This window comes from Pelobates fuscus, chromosome 5, assembly GCF_036172605.1.
Source record: "Pelobates fuscus isolate aPelFus1 chromosome 5, aPelFus1.pri, whole genome shotgun sequence".
Classification (NCBI taxonomy): domain Eukaryota; kingdom Metazoa; phylum Chordata; class Amphibia; order Anura; family Pelobatidae; genus Pelobates; species Pelobates fuscus.
Genome location: NC_086321.1, coordinates 282324692 through 282340044, shown reverse-complemented (window position 1 = coordinate 282340044; position 15353 = coordinate 282324692). Strand labels below are relative to the sequence as shown.

The 15353-nt window shown below is 41.0% G+C and overlaps 1 protein-coding gene across 5 annotated transcripts in view; it reads left to right on the top strand.

Moving 5' to 3' along the window:
* GATAD2A (GATA zinc finger domain containing 2A) overlaps positions 1-15353 on the top strand; it is a 69792-nt gene that overhangs the window by 11136 nt on the left and 43303 nt on the right. For 4 of the 5 annotated variants that reach the window (XM_063455359.1, XM_063455355.1, XM_063455357.1 and 1 more), the window contains exon 1: positions 915-1128. The exons of the other annotated variant lie outside the window; for it this stretch is intronic. In XM_063455359.1, coding sequence (XP_063311429.1) covers positions 1003-1128 — 126 coding nt within the window. In that variant the 5' untranslated portion in view covers positions 915-1002. Of the gene's footprint in view, positions 1-914; positions 1129-15353 lie in introns of those variants that run through there. 5 annotated transcript variants of the gene reach the window in all.

The following is a 15353-nucleotide window of genomic DNA, read 5'->3' as shown; positions in this document are numbered from 1 at the left end:
TGTCTGAATTTTTTTTTATTTTTCCAGAAAGAGGGCCAAAGATATGAGCAAAAAAAGTGATATAGCATAATGCCAAAATAGTTTAACCAAATTGTTTATAATCTGCTGTAGCCCCAACAGCAAGCAAAATATAGCAATCTAAAGTATTCAACCACAAAGTGCCGCTTAGTTATAGTGACCCACTAGTGCAACCCAAGTTTATTCAAAGTACAGACATTTTGGGGCCCCTGTCCCTTTATCACTGACAAATGCCCAACATAGATATAGGAACAGGGTCCCAAAATGTCTGTACTTTGAATGCTGTTTGAATAAACTTGGGCTACACTTGTGGACTCCTATAACTAAGCTGCACTTTGTGGATGAATACTTTGGATTCCAAAGGTAACTTAAACAAGTGGCACGGGTTCTAAATAATATTACTGTAATAATACCTTTTTTTTTTTTAATATTGGCCAAACAGAATTTAGGGATAGTAAATGGAGGATATCATGAAATCTTCTCATTCCAAATTTCATAGTCCAAAAAAAAAAAGTTATTACAATATGATATACTTTAATATTTTCCGTGTGTGTATGTATATGTATATTTATTATTATTATTATTTGTTTTGTATTAGTGTTTTCCTCTCTAGCCCTTGGAAGACAACCAAAGTAAATTACGTTATCTTTTGACGTGTGTACACAAATTGGTATATTATGTGTATATATATATATATATATTTTTTTTAATTTATACTGTTCACTGTATCCTCTGATGGATGGAGATGTGTAATTGTGTTTGACTTCAGAGAGCTGTGTGTATGGTGTTTTTCCGGTGAGGTGGGAGGAGTGAGCCTGCAATCCGTGCTCTGCCCACATGTTCTTCCCCGGGCACACTTGCTCACACTCTCCTTTACACATTTAGACTGTTGTCTCCTTTAAGACCCCTAGCCCTCTGTTGAAGGGGTATACAGAGGATTAAAGGGCGGCTGCGCATGCGCTGCTGGAGGCGGCTGGAGCCTCCATGTGTAAGAGGCGCATTATTTGGCAACGTGAGCAGAGGCCAGGACTACCGGGGATCCGTGTGTGCAGGGACCCGGCGAGAGAGGCCTCAGCTCGGTCAGGGCCAGGCTGCCACCCCCATCCCACCGTAAGTCAGGGGCCCCAGGGGGAGCGGGCGGGAACTTTTCAATTCCACCTCTGTTTTGGGGGCTTCAATCAAAAAGTTGTAGTATTATTTTATTTAATGAGTCAGATGCTCCTCCTTGTAGGTGGGGGATGGGAGGCGGTGAGGAGACATCAGACCCCTAATTGTTTCTTTACCCCTCGTTATCTGGCTGCTAAAAAGCAGATCCTTTATTATTGCAGCCCACCAGGCTGATGGAGTGCCGGTATATGGGGGGTTGTGTGAAATCAGACCCTTCAGATGTGGTATATTGACAAGAAGTTGATAGCGATGGCCTGATAACACCCTGTAGTAATTTTCACTCTCTTCCTGTTATCCTATTAAGGGTCGTTGTTTTTAATTATTTTTTTTTCGGAGGGGGGCGCTGAATTTCTCCATCCTCCTTTATCCTGTATTAAGCACCCATTAGGAACACAGCGGACCACGTTGTTCTGCAGATGTCCAGTTCGGCGACGAAGGGGTTAAAGAGGGTGGGTGATGGGATATTGTCTGTAGGTGGGGGTGCTGTGGAGAGAGCAGATGCCTCTAGGGGAGGTGGGAAGTGCCCAGGGAGTTTTGAAGCTTCATGTCTGATTTCTCACCAGCTCTTCTTCCCCACCCTTGGTGAAATAAGTTTTATTATAAGGGAGGGGGTTAAACAAAAATGGCTTCTTGGTTCAGACATCTCCATTAAGCAAGGCACATATATACTGGTGTGTGGTTACCGTGATTCACTTAAAGCCTTGTACTTGGTGAGACTTGAACATATTAATGATGAGCTGTAAGGATTCATGGAGAAGATGGGGAATGAAATGAAAAAAGGTTATTTGGGGTCTCCCTTGCCTGCAGCATACAACATGTATATGCAATATGGATGATGCTGGGACACCTTATCTGTGGGGATACTTGGTCCTTGGGTTTTAATAAACTTTTGGGGAGGTGGAAAGAAGAGCTGGCAAGGTTGAATTTTTTTTTTTTTATATATATATATATATATATATATATATATATGTTGTAGCTAGCTTACTCCCTGTCTACGCCATTTAACCCTGTGTTCTGGATCCGCTCCCAAGAGTCTTCCTCCTCCTCCTGCCTCCACCACCCCCCTCCTTTTTTTCCCCTGTCCTTCCTGCTTTGAAATGTGCGTAAGGCCAATGCACATTGAAAACCACTCTGTTCCATTTTTTTTTTCTTGCGTTATGCACCTGCCAGGTGTATCGATGTGACATATCTATGCAAAATAGACACAATTTTAACAAAACATCCTTTTAGATTTTGCTGTCAAATATCACTTTGTCACTTATATTGCCATGGTGCATCTTGGTTTGTCCAATGTACTTGCATTTTTTTTAAATGCAGTTTTTTGTAAATCACATTTGTACAAGTTAGAGTACCAATTAAAATAAGTTACTTGTAGAAAAGCATTTGTGAAAAGCATACTAGAAAAAAACACTGCAAACACGTCCGTGCTTAGAACACTGGACCAGGTTGTGACTTCCTTTCAGATGTGGTTATGGTTGAGCATGCATGGAGGACATCTCTTACTGTAGTCACTCTTAAATGAGGTGGGTAATTACCACAAATATTCAGGGGTTAACTAAACCACCCAAATTGTCTAATATGTTTGTAGGATAGACACGGATTGTCAAGTTCAGGAGTTTTCAATATGACTTGTCATTTGCTGACCTTTCTTATCCTGTTTGTGAGAAGGGTGTTTGTGCATTTAACTACCTATCCTGGTTTAATGTTGGTAATCCCAAAGTTGGCATGCGTTGTATTTCAAATGCATGGATCCAACATAAAAGCAGTGAACACCTTTTCAATTTCAGCTATGTGGCGTGATCAGCTAGAAACTCATGTTTTGTATAATTGGATCTGTATTTGGTAACCATTTGGTGAGCACAGGGTATATATTCCAAATGCATGGATGAACAGGTTTGTTTCAGATGAGAAATAAATGGATTGTGAGATCAGCAGCTACTAAAAATATGTAGCTACTGCTTTCTTGTTGTCTTCTAGTTTCTTCTACTTTGAGTGGGCTGTATGCTCTCTGCCATCTGGCCTTGCAATGGGCTTGCACGTGCAGCAAAATGTGTAGTTTATATGTGTATGCTGATGGATTACAGCTAGTTCTACAAAACCAGATCAATATTAATCTATGAGCTCCTTCTGACTTAAAAATGGTACAACGCCATTCCTACCAACTATATTTTGCATTCTATGTAACGATCACTCTTCCTCGGACCCTTCTTTCTGTTGCTCACAAACATTATTATTATTATTATTATTATTATTATTATTATTATTATTATTGCACCATCACATTCCTTAGCCCTGTACAATGCTGTAGGTACAGTAACTCTATGCTTGGCTACACACTCAATGTGTTGTCATCAAGTGAGATGGAAAATGTTGAATAAAACTTGTTAAATCTATACTGTGACATTATAAACCCATGCAGTTAGGAGTGTGTCCTGTTCCTCATCTGTAGAGACGCAGTACACTTGTCTGAAATGAAAATGTTTACTTTTTATTTTAACAGAGTAGAGGCCCTTTAATAATGTGAAAGGTACAACGGTGTAAGTGTACATGTATATAATTCAGCTAACAGGTGTACTTGGCACTTTAGTTTTACTTTGAAATAAGGGGAGGTTCAAAGAATGAGATAACCGTGTACTAAAAATAAGCATATATCACTTTGGCAGCCCTTCCTCTATAGAGTACACAATCTGAGTGGAAATGGCAGACATACAGGTACATATAACAGGTAGGTGCATATTCTGATCGTGCTTTTTGATATTTTTATTTTAATGTGCTAGTGGTTCATGTAAAATAGGTCTTTCATAGTCACTTGGATTGAACTTTGCAAATGCTTGATTGTTCTGAAGATAGGGGGCAGCAAGTGAGTACGTTTCTAGATATTGCAGAGGAGCAGAGTGATGTGTGTGTGTGTGTGTGTGTGTGTGTGTGTGTTTGTTTGTGGTTAGAAAAACATTTTCATCTTATTTCGATGCAAGTCCTACACTGAAGAGGTCAAGAAGGTTGCTAAGTTGCAGCCTAGAGTGTATTTCACAGATTAGAGGTTCAACCTTTTTATACTTATATGCACATTCACTTGACATTTATAACTAGACAGAGTGTAACCAGGAGCATGACTAAAAATGATAGATATTGCTTTGCAAAGGTATGATTTGCATTTAGTGATGCGTAACATAATGAACCAGTCATCTGCAAAAAGTGTGCGTAGAAAGGCCAAATTTACAGGGTTATTCACTAAAGTGATGATCAACTTTAAGGCTAAAGTAGACAAACTGGAAGCATAGCTGATCTTCCGTTTCAACTACATTGACCTTTAAATTTGAAATTCACTTTGAATTCTCACTTTAGTGAGTAACCTGGTTAATCATCTTATACAGTGTTGTAGCAAAATTGCCAGCAAATAATTATAGTTTAAAATATTTGACAGTCTTTCTGCAACGTCCTCAAAGATTATTGGCTCTGCAGTCAATGTTGGTGCATGCACTCACACACTAATACACTCATGCCCTGCGTGCAGCGCAACATGCAGTCGCACACTAGGACTTTTTGGGAGACTCATTTTGGATTGCACGCGGAAGCTGTATGCACAGTTGTGATTCTGCAGATCTGCCTTATTTGTAAGCAGTGTATGTTAAATGTTCTTTAAATTATAACCCAAAGATTCTCATATTTGAGTCCTTCAAACTGACTTTACAAGTAGACACTGGTTTTGTAGGAGTTGTTAACAATCCCTTTTGTGAAATCCAGAAATAAAATAAATGGTGAAATAGAGGCATAATGTATCACAAAGTAGGAATTATTAGCATAATTGTTGGTCTCTTGATGTTCATTGAATGCTCCGCTTTCTGTAAACAACTTGCTAGACCTTGGTTTGCAGGATATATATTTATTATTATTATTATTATGATTAAAATAATAATAAAATATATATATATATATATATATATTATATTATAAAATCTTTTTATTTATATATTTATTTATTTTTTTAACCCAACCATGTTGTGTATAGCTGCACAATTGGGAAGGGTCCTGGACTATGTATGTGGCCATGGTATTGGGAACATATTTGTACATTAACAAGATTGCACTGAAAATTTGTGTGTGTGTATATAATTCCTCAAATAACATTTGTATTCCACTGCTGTAATGTAATACTGTTTTCCTAAAAAATAAAATAGTTAGACATGTTGTTCCACTTCTGTTGCTACACCCTGTCTTTCATCCATTACTGTTTGTGTCTTTAACAAATGATGTCCATCTTGTGCTTCGTGACCTACATAAGGGCCACACAACAGGGATCACTTGCCTAGTATATACCATTGTTCTTGTTTGCTAGTTCTCTTTCAGGTTGTTGCTAGGTAACAATAGGGGGAGGAGTCAGAGTTGACTCCCTCATGAGATATTAGGAGTCAGAAATGTGTGTGTGCTAGGGAGGGGGCAGACTGGGTGGTGATGGTGGCAGCTTGGGGATTAGCCTCAACTTCCAACAAAGAGGTGTCTGTTTAACCCCTTGCATGGCTGAGCACACCTGCAGCCTGCAAGTAGGGAGGAGTGTGTGTGTGTTTTGGGGGGTGGGTGCGGCTAATGTGGCAAAGGACCTGCGCATATTAAGCCATCTGGCTATTTTACATTTCTTATGTATAATTATGGTTCTAAAACAATGGTTTTTTTTTTTTGTTGTGACCATGTTTACAAATAGTCGTAAAACCTAAAAACTTTACTTTCTCAAACCGCAAAGAAAGTCTCTTAAGACCTCTCTAGATAAACTTGAATTTCCCATTTTATAGTATTCCAAAATGTGATCCTGTGTTACTTTAACCTAGGTTGTGATATGCTATTGGGTGCAGTTTATTTCAATGTTGTACCCAAATTGAAAATGCCCCCTATATAGTCACAGAGGAATAGTTTGCTTATGGAATGCAAACTACCCCTCATTTTTCTTCTTCTTTAGTTCTGGGTTATGTATCTTTTTGATTCAGTCTGAACAATCCTGCAATGGGATATGATAAATTATAAACGGTTTGTGACTTCAGATGTCTTATCTGGGATTTTAAAATAATGTTTGAACCTGTTCATTCTTGTAGGCTTCCTTTCTAGCATCACCTTCGGTAAGCTGTTCCCGGTGTCTGTCCTTTATGGCTGTTTTTACAATATACTATTTTAGAACACTCCAACATACTTTGCAACACTGAGTAATGAACACTTTCAAGTGTTGGTTCCAGAGTTTTGGTATAGAGGACAAGAGGTGATAAGGGCAATGTTGGAATAAACTAATAGAGAACAATAGCGCAAGTTTCAGTATACTCATAGCAAGCAATTTATGTTTTTGTTTTAATAATGTTTATATAACCTAGTTTTGGACTTGTAAAGTAAAGTAAAATAAAGGAGATTTTTATTAAGATTAAATTATATATATCTTATTATAATTACAAATATATTATTTTGCATTTTAGGATTAGATCGTTAGGACCTTTCATTCTGAGCCATTTGCTTATTGGTTCCATTTATATCTAATAGGAAGGTATTTACAGTGAGGGGAAAAAAGTATTTGATTTTGAACGTTTGCCCACTGCCAAACAAAATGACCAGTCTATAATTTTAATGGTGGGTGTATTTTAACAGTGAGACAGAACAAAAAAAATCCAGAAAAACGCATGTCAAAAAAGTTATAAATTGATTTGCATGTCAGTGAGTGAAATAAGTATTTGACCTCTTCGACTTAGTACTTGGTGGCAAATCCCTTGTTGGCAATCACACAGGTCAGACGTTTCTGTTAGTTGGCCACCAGGTTTGCACACATCTCTTTGCAGATTCTCTCCAAGTCATTACGGTTTCCAGGCTGACGTTTGGCAACTCAAACCTTCAGTTCCCCAGTTCACAGATTTTCTATGGGATTAAGGTCTGGAGACTGGTTAGGCTTACTCCAGGACCTTAATGTGCTTCTTCTTGAGCCACTCCTTTGTTGCCTTGGCTGTGTGTTTTTGATCATTGTCATGCCGGAATACCCATCCACGACCCATTTTCAATGCCCTGGCTATGGGAAGGTTGTTCTCACCCAAGATTTGACTGTACATGGCCCCGTCCATTGTCCCTTTTGATGTGGTGCAGCTGTCCTATCCCCTTAGCAGAAAAAACACCCCAAAGCCTAATGTTTCCACCTCCATGTTTGATGGTGGGGATGGTGTTCTTGGGGTCATAGGCCGCATTCCTCCTCCTCCAGACACAGCAAGTTGAGTTGATGCCAAAGAGCTAGATTTTGGTCTCATCTGACCACAACACTTCCAACCAGTTCTCCTCTGAATCATTCAGATGTTCATTCGCAAGCTTCAGACGAGCCTGTACATGTGCTTTCTTGAGTAGGGGGACCTTGCATGCACTGAAGGATTTCAGTCCTTCACGGCGTAGTGTTACCAATTGTTAATTTTTTATTTTTTTTGGTGTCTATGGTCCCAGCTGCCTTGAGATCATTAACAAGATCCTCCCGTGTAGTTCTTGGCTGATTCCTCACCGTTCTCATGATTATTGAAACTCCACAAGTTGAGATCTTGCATGGAGCACCAGACTGAGTGAGACTAATTGTTATTTTGTGTTTCTTCCATTTGCGAATAATCGCACCAACTGTTGTCAACTTTTTACCAAGCTGCTTGGCGATGGTCTTGTAGCCCATTCCAGCCTTGTGTAGCTCTACAATCTTGTCCCTGACATCCTTGGACACCTCTTTGGTCTTTGCCATGGGGGAGAGTTTGGAGGCTGATTGCTTCTTTGGACAGGTGTCTTATACAGGTAACGAGCTGAGATAAGGAGCACTTCCTCTAAGAGACTGCTCCTAATCTCAGCTCGTTACCTGTATAAAAAACACCTGGGAGCCAGAAATCTTGCTGATAGGGGATCAAATACTTAATTCACTCATTGACATGCAAGTCAAATTATCACTTTTTTGACCTGTGTTTTTCTGTCTTTTTTTTCTTTTTTTGGTTATTCTGTCTCACTGTTAAAATACACCTACCATTAAAATTATAGACTGATCATTTCTTTGTCAATGGACAAACGTTCAAAATCAGCAGGGGTTCAAAACTTTCTTTACCCCTCACTGTATTTAACCAAAAACTTCTCCATCATGAGGTGCTTGTAGAAGTCAAGAGCCAGACCTGCATTAAGAGTATTTTGCTACTCCTCTCTTCCCTAGCTATATCTATATGTCTATATATGTGCTGTTGCTTTTTTATTTTTCTCAATTCTGATTGTTATTTAAGGACCATCAGAATCTGTTATTTAAAGGGACACTAGAGTCATGAATCCAAATGTGTATTCCCAACACTAGGTCTAAATAACAGTTTATGCCCTCCTGTTCTCCCTTACCACCTTTTTCCATTGCTGTGTGAGTCTGGTTGTGGTTGGCTCCTCCCCCTTGGTTGAGATCATTATGCTTGATTATCTCCGCAAAACCAAGTGACTGCCACTGGAGCTGTCCCTTAGCAGTAATATAAATACTACCTTTTCTCTGAAAAATCCGTGTTTAAATTAAAATGACTGCAGTTACATACTATAGACACCAGAACAACTCATTAATTGCAGTTCTGGTGACTATAGTGTCCCTTTAAGGATCGCATCCCAATTTTGAATAACCCATTTGATGAAAGACTGCATGGAACCACTATAGATAAATATGCAGGAAATTCCAACTGATCTAAGTTCTCTAGGGACAAGATCGTGATGTTCTTAAAGGGTTACTCCAACCATCATGACCACTTCTGCTTGAACTGATGCACATACAGAGAAAACTTAACTTTTGTGTTGGGCTAGTTGCTTCCCCAGTGTACGTGACTTGGGCAGCCTCAGCAAATATTTATTTCACAGTTGGTGGCACTTGGGTCCCATCAGTCTGTAATGAAATCGTGGTTATAATCAATCTCCACCATATATTTTGAAATATGAACAAATCTGTAACTTTCTTTATCCGTGTCATCAACGCATGTATTGCATATTTAGTCACAATGTTTTCATTGCTGTGTATCAGTTACGCATTGTACAGTTTTGTGTAGTCAATTATCATTTATTTGTAACCCTGTCCCCAAGTTCCTTCCTGTGTTTTGCACATTGATGTAGGTTATCTATAGGTGTAATGTGTTTTTTTTTTTTTTTTTAAATCTCTGCGTAGATGACTATTCAGAGTAATTGGCACCTTTGGCTGTCTGCAGTAGTTTAATAAGGAAGCCATTTTCTTCCTGCCTGGGATGTAAGAATGGGTGGGTGTTAACTCTTTTATTACCAGATCCACCTTACACCTACTGTTTTCTTGACTGACAAGCTAAGCCGTATGCACCACCCATCTCTCAACCTCTTCCTCCAGCACCCCCTCCCATCCAGCTGCTGTTGGGTCCTTTCTATACCCCACCCCCCCGTTTCTTTGCCCATCCCCCACATACCCTTGTCCGTCTGGCTGTACTGTGTCACTTCCTGGACACAGTGTGTACAGGGTATGCTGGTTAACGTGTACTAATACACTGTCTGTAACACCTGCATTTCCTTTGTGATCCCACCAGCATCCAACAGGTTAAATGCTTTTGTAGTCTACTCCAACAAACCTATGAAAGGGTTACCGTGTCAGTGTGGTTTCACTTTAAACTCCAGAGGTAGCTGGAAGCTGGGATGACATGTGAAACCTTATCTAATAAGAGGTGTGTTCTTCTTGTAATCTTCAAGATTGTGTCAACATATTTAATTGTGTTTTGGCATTTATGGTTTTAGTGATAAAGGGTCTGTACCTCCTGAGCCATAATGTGTTCACACTTTGAATTACAGTAGTGTATGAAATGCAAATTTCTTTCTGAGGTTAGTCTATCCAACATGAACTTTTAAAGCCTGCTACTGAGTTTGAGGACTGTCCATTCTGGATGTTTAATATTAAAACCTCAAAATTGTTATGGGTTAAGAATTAATCAGTGGTGAGATAGATATGTGTATATATAATATACACGCACACAGAACAACATATTTTATACAGAAGTACTTAGTTCCACTGTCAGGTGTTGAGACTGAAGACTTCAAGGCAAAATTTAAACTTTTGAAATATGTGTATTTAAACATTAATTCCACCCTACAGATTAAAATCTAGGTTGTATTTTGGAGATTCAGTTTAACCCATAAACCCATATGGAGCCCTGTTCCTGTTTTTACTCCTGCTGTCTTGTAAAGAAAGACGTTTGTACTCCATCTACATCTTATGAATCTTGTATAGTTACTTTTGTAGGTTTACATTGCCCCTGCAACATCTACAGGCTAGTGTATTGATTTCAATATTTTAACGTGTTGTTCAGTACCTAAGATTTGTGAATTGAACGGTCATGGGAAGCACTATTTGCTGAGGTTTGGCTTAAAGGTGTGCAATGGCAGCAAGATGTATGTTCTTGATTTAATCCCTTGATCCTGAACAGTGGGACTTGTTCATAGACATAGTCTGAAGTGCTCTGCTTCAGCATACTAGAAGGGAGATACTGGTAAAGTTTTGCTTGTTTGGCACATGTACTCTCTACCAGCAGTCTGTAGTGGTTATCCTATGGGGCAAAGCTGCAGTATGTTGTAATAAATACATTTATATTTTCTGGGGGTTGGGGAGGGGGGCAGCAAAGTATATTACAGGGATTTACAAATTTGCATGGAGTCTAGGAGCCAGCTAAAAGTTAGCAGATATATCTATACAGTGGGACCTCGGTTTACAAACGCCTTGGTTAACATAATTTTCGGTTTGCAAATGAAAATCCATCGAAAAGAATTCCTAGGTTTACAAACTTTTTTTGCATTACAAAGCAAGTTTCCCCAGGATGCATTGCATCTGGGAGGTTTATAGCACCGCCCCCTGCACGTGACGTTGAGTGTGGAGGTGTTGGAGCGGCTTTTGCATAGTTTTGGAGCCATTCTGGAAATTGCTGTTGTTTTGGGACTTTTTGGTGCATTTCTCAAGCTGTGGAAAGGTAGGGAGCTGAGCTTTGTTGCTTGTATGCCTTTTATTGTGTGTTCTGCATTGTGGGTTGGTTTCCATGCCAGCTCATTTTGACTTTTTTTTTTTTTTTTTTTTTTTTTCTGACCTCCAGAATGGATTAATTGGTTTTCAATGCATTCCTATGGGAAACCATGTTTCGGTTTACAAATGTTTCACAATAAGAAACGTCCCGGAGAAAACACATTAGATTCGTATACCGTGGTCCCACTGTATATCATATCTATGGTGGAGGAAAACCCCTTCCATCTGAAATAAATGGATAGTTAAGGAAATGTTAAACACAAATACACACACCAGGCAAGCCATAAGACTTGCTTTTACCACAGAAATTTCAGTCATATGGCTTGGAAAGGGTTTTCATCCACACTTTTTCCCCACCACAACTTATATGGTATGTACTTAAAGGGATTTTCCAGTGTTTTCCTGACACTGCAGGACCCTCCCACCCCCTATTCCAAGTTGCTGAAGGGGTTAAAACCTCTTCAGTGACTTACCGGAGTCCAGTGACTATGTCCCTCGGTGCTGAGTCAGGCTCTGCCTACTCTCCTCCCACAGCGGGGGAGACCTAATGCGCACACGCGGAAATGGCCGCGCACGCGCATTAGACCTCCCTATGGGAAAACATTATTCAATGCTTTCCTATGTAGATTTTGGCGACGTTGGAGGTCCTCACAAAGCGTGAGGACGTCCAGCGTCGTATAACACACACTTTTTGTGTCCTAAGAAAGATCTCATGCTGATGAGTTTAAATAACAACGAAACAGCTGTCCATGAGTGGTTCACTGGCATTTCACCTCTTCCTGAGTTATGTTTCAAAGCTGTTCTATGCAGCAGACACATACTCCAAGGAATCCATGTATAAAGTGGAATTATGAGGAAACACGTGGTTCTGTGTTGAGCTAATTTGCATATGCCTACCCAGAATCCCTTGCAGTAGTGAGATCACAGTTAAAGTGAGCTTTCTGTGGTAAAAGCCAGTCTTATGGCTTGCCAGGTTTGTGTATTTGTGTTTAGCAATGTAATATATATCTATCATTTTCTTTAAACAAAGCTTAATTTTTAACGACAAAAATACTAAAATACAATTCTTATAGGGACACTATAGTCACCAGAACCACTACAGCTTAATGTAGCGGTTCTGGTGTCTGTAGACTGTCCCTGCAGGCTTTTCAATGTATCTATATGTGGAGATGCTGATTGGCGGTGTGGTTTGCTGCTCATGCGCAATAGCCTCCCAATACTTTCCTATGGGAAAGCATTGGATTGGCTAAGATTATCAAGCTTGAGCACCTCTGCCATGGAAGGGTGGGCCAATTACACCAAGACCAGCACGGGAAGGGGAAAAAAGGTTGGTGAAAACACCATTCTCATGTGATTGAAGGGGGGGGCTGGTTACCTAAACACACATGCTCACTGCCAGACACACATTCTGTCATAAGTTATTTGGTTTATTTAAATTGAATTCCACCCAGCCTTCCTACACTTAGGAAAGCTGGAGTGGATCGGCTTCACCTCGGGTCTAGTGGGGCTGCTGTCATTAAGCTCTTCACGCTTGACGCTGTTTAATGATGCAGGCCAGAGTGACTTCATATTCCGGCTATTGGCATCACTGTAGGGTGTGTGAGGGAGCAGAACAAGATTACGGCTTCCTCGCCTGGCTCCATTACTTAAAGCTGGGTGCTGGCCCGCCTCCACAGAATGGACTGGCATGACCCAGGTCACCTGGGTCTTGTATTTGTCGAGCCCTATATTACACACACACACTGCTGTATAGAGACTTCAATGTTTTTTTTTATTTTTATAAATCTTTATTTTTCGGTGCAGTATTAGGGGTACAAACATAGTACAGTGTGCCACAACAGCGTATACAAGTAATTTCACAGTTTCCATAGCATTCTACTGTTGGGGTCTAGTTGTCTTGTGCACCTTTTTCTAATATATCCGTCTGTGTGGTTATATCGAGTTTGCCGTCTCTACCAGTGATGGATTCGTGTTCTATGTCAGTCGCGCTTCAGGTTGGCGCCTGAGTGGTGATATATCCCTGGTAGAGGGAGAGCTCTATAAGGCCACCCGTCTCTCTATGAGTGGTGTTGTGTGCGCTTAGATTCTACTGTGGGAGAGTGTCGGGTGGTGTGGGGCGTGATAGTCTGTGTCTTGCTAGGGTACAGTCAGGGTTGACTGTTTGGTGTTGGTGGTCTGCCCCTTTATGTCAGTCTAGTGATATTATGTGTGATACGTCTTTGTGTAACCTACCCTTTGTCCCCAGGGTAGTGGGGGGGGGGGGGGTGTGTAAGCGTCCTGGTGCTGGCCGCCCGTCTTATTACTGCTAGGTGTCTGGCCCGTCTGTGAGGCACCGTCTGGGGTTAGTCGGCTTAACATTTCTCTGCACGTTTAACTAGAAAAATCTTTAGTGTTAATGAGGGAGAAGAAAAACAAACAAACAAACAAACAAAAAAAAAAGCATAACGAAAAAACACAATTATACGTTTTCTTCTTTTTTTTTTTTTTAAATTCTTTATTTTTGGTGCAAGTTGCATGAAAGGTATACATTGCTTCGAATCATTTGATACAAGTATTGTACACAGATAAGTACAGCGGTAAACAATGTGTATAGCATCACAAGTTGTGGTGTCTAGTTGGTATGTTGCACGTTTTGTGGTGTTTGGTGGTCTGTCGTGTTGTATCGATTTTAGCACTAGTTGGATTTAAATATGTGTGCCCCCTCTATGTGATATATCTCGGGAGTTAAAGACCAGCGAGGCATGCGGGTTCTGGATCACTTTAATAGTATGAGGAGGGTCGGTTGTTGATTCACCAGTGAGGCCGGCCTTACGTGGTGGTCGCTATTGTGTGGTCCTCGACTATGTGTATTCCTCTGACCTCTATCCAGTCCCTCCCTGGCGTGGCTAGTAGGGGGGGGGGGGAGGGGGGTAGGCGTCTCGAGCTCAGTGTGTGCGCTGTGTGTGCCCTTTGGGTCGCTCGGATGAATTATGTGAACATGTAACTATGTATTGACGTACATTAGAGTAAGTTGAAAGAGCAAACCATTAAATAGTAAACGTTAAACATTGCATAACTTTAGGTTAAGAAAAGTCTCAGAAATGTCTCTGCTGTTTGGGACACTTTGGGACGTCGGCCTGTTCAGGTCTTTGGTCTCCTTGCGCCCCTATTTTCGGAAGAAGACGTGTCTGAGAGGAGCTGTGTGTCCTGTGGGTCTTGAGCTGAGCCCCGTTGTGGTTGTAGGTCCAAGGCCGCCAGGAGCGCGGGAGTATCTGCTGGGTCTGTGGCTTTATAGTACTTTCCCCCTTTGGTAATCCATAGGGTTTGCGGTGTCGCCCATCTGTACGTTAGTCCTGCCTTCCGCAATACTTGTGTGAGGGGTTGCATGGCTTTGCGCCACTGTAATGTGGCTCTGCTGAGATCTTGAAAAAATGATAGTGTACAGTTCTCAAAGTCGTAAGGTGTCTTCCCTTTCATAGCTGCCAGCAGGGTTAATTTGTTGGACATCGATTGACACCTAAGGATGATGTCTCGTGGTGCATTTGCAGGGGCTTTAGGAGATTTGGCAATTCTGTATGCCCCATCGAAGGAGAAATATTTAGCCTCTCTGGCTGAGAGTAGTGATGCCACTAACCTCCTTATGTAGTGCGGTAGTTCTTCAAGGGGTACGGTTTCTGCTACCCCCCGCAGTTTTATATTCTTCCTCCTGCATCTGTTGTCCAATATTAGTAACTGCTTGTTCGTTTCAGTTTGTTGAGTCTGGATGTGTAGTACCCTGTCGCTCAATTCCTTGAGGCCTTTCTGCAAGTCTGTTACATTAAGTTCGGTGGCTTGCGTGCGTCCCTTTACCGCTTGCACCTCCGTTTTGAGAACCGCCAGGTCCGCCTCCCACATCAACCTGAGGTTGTCTTGAAGTCCAGTGAGCATTTCTTGTATCTCCCGTTTGGTCGCCGGTGCTTCTGCTAACATTTGGCTTGGTGCCCCTCTATCCGTCGGCATCGGGCTTTGACTTATGGTCCCGCAGTCTTCCCTTACTGGTGAGGGCTCTCAGGTGGATGCTGTCGCCCTTATCGTCGGAGTTTTCGCCGACGGCGGTTGTTGCAGCATGTGACTTATGTCTTGTTGCGGCTTGGCCGTGGATGCAGTCGGCCTTTGGGGTTTTTCTCCC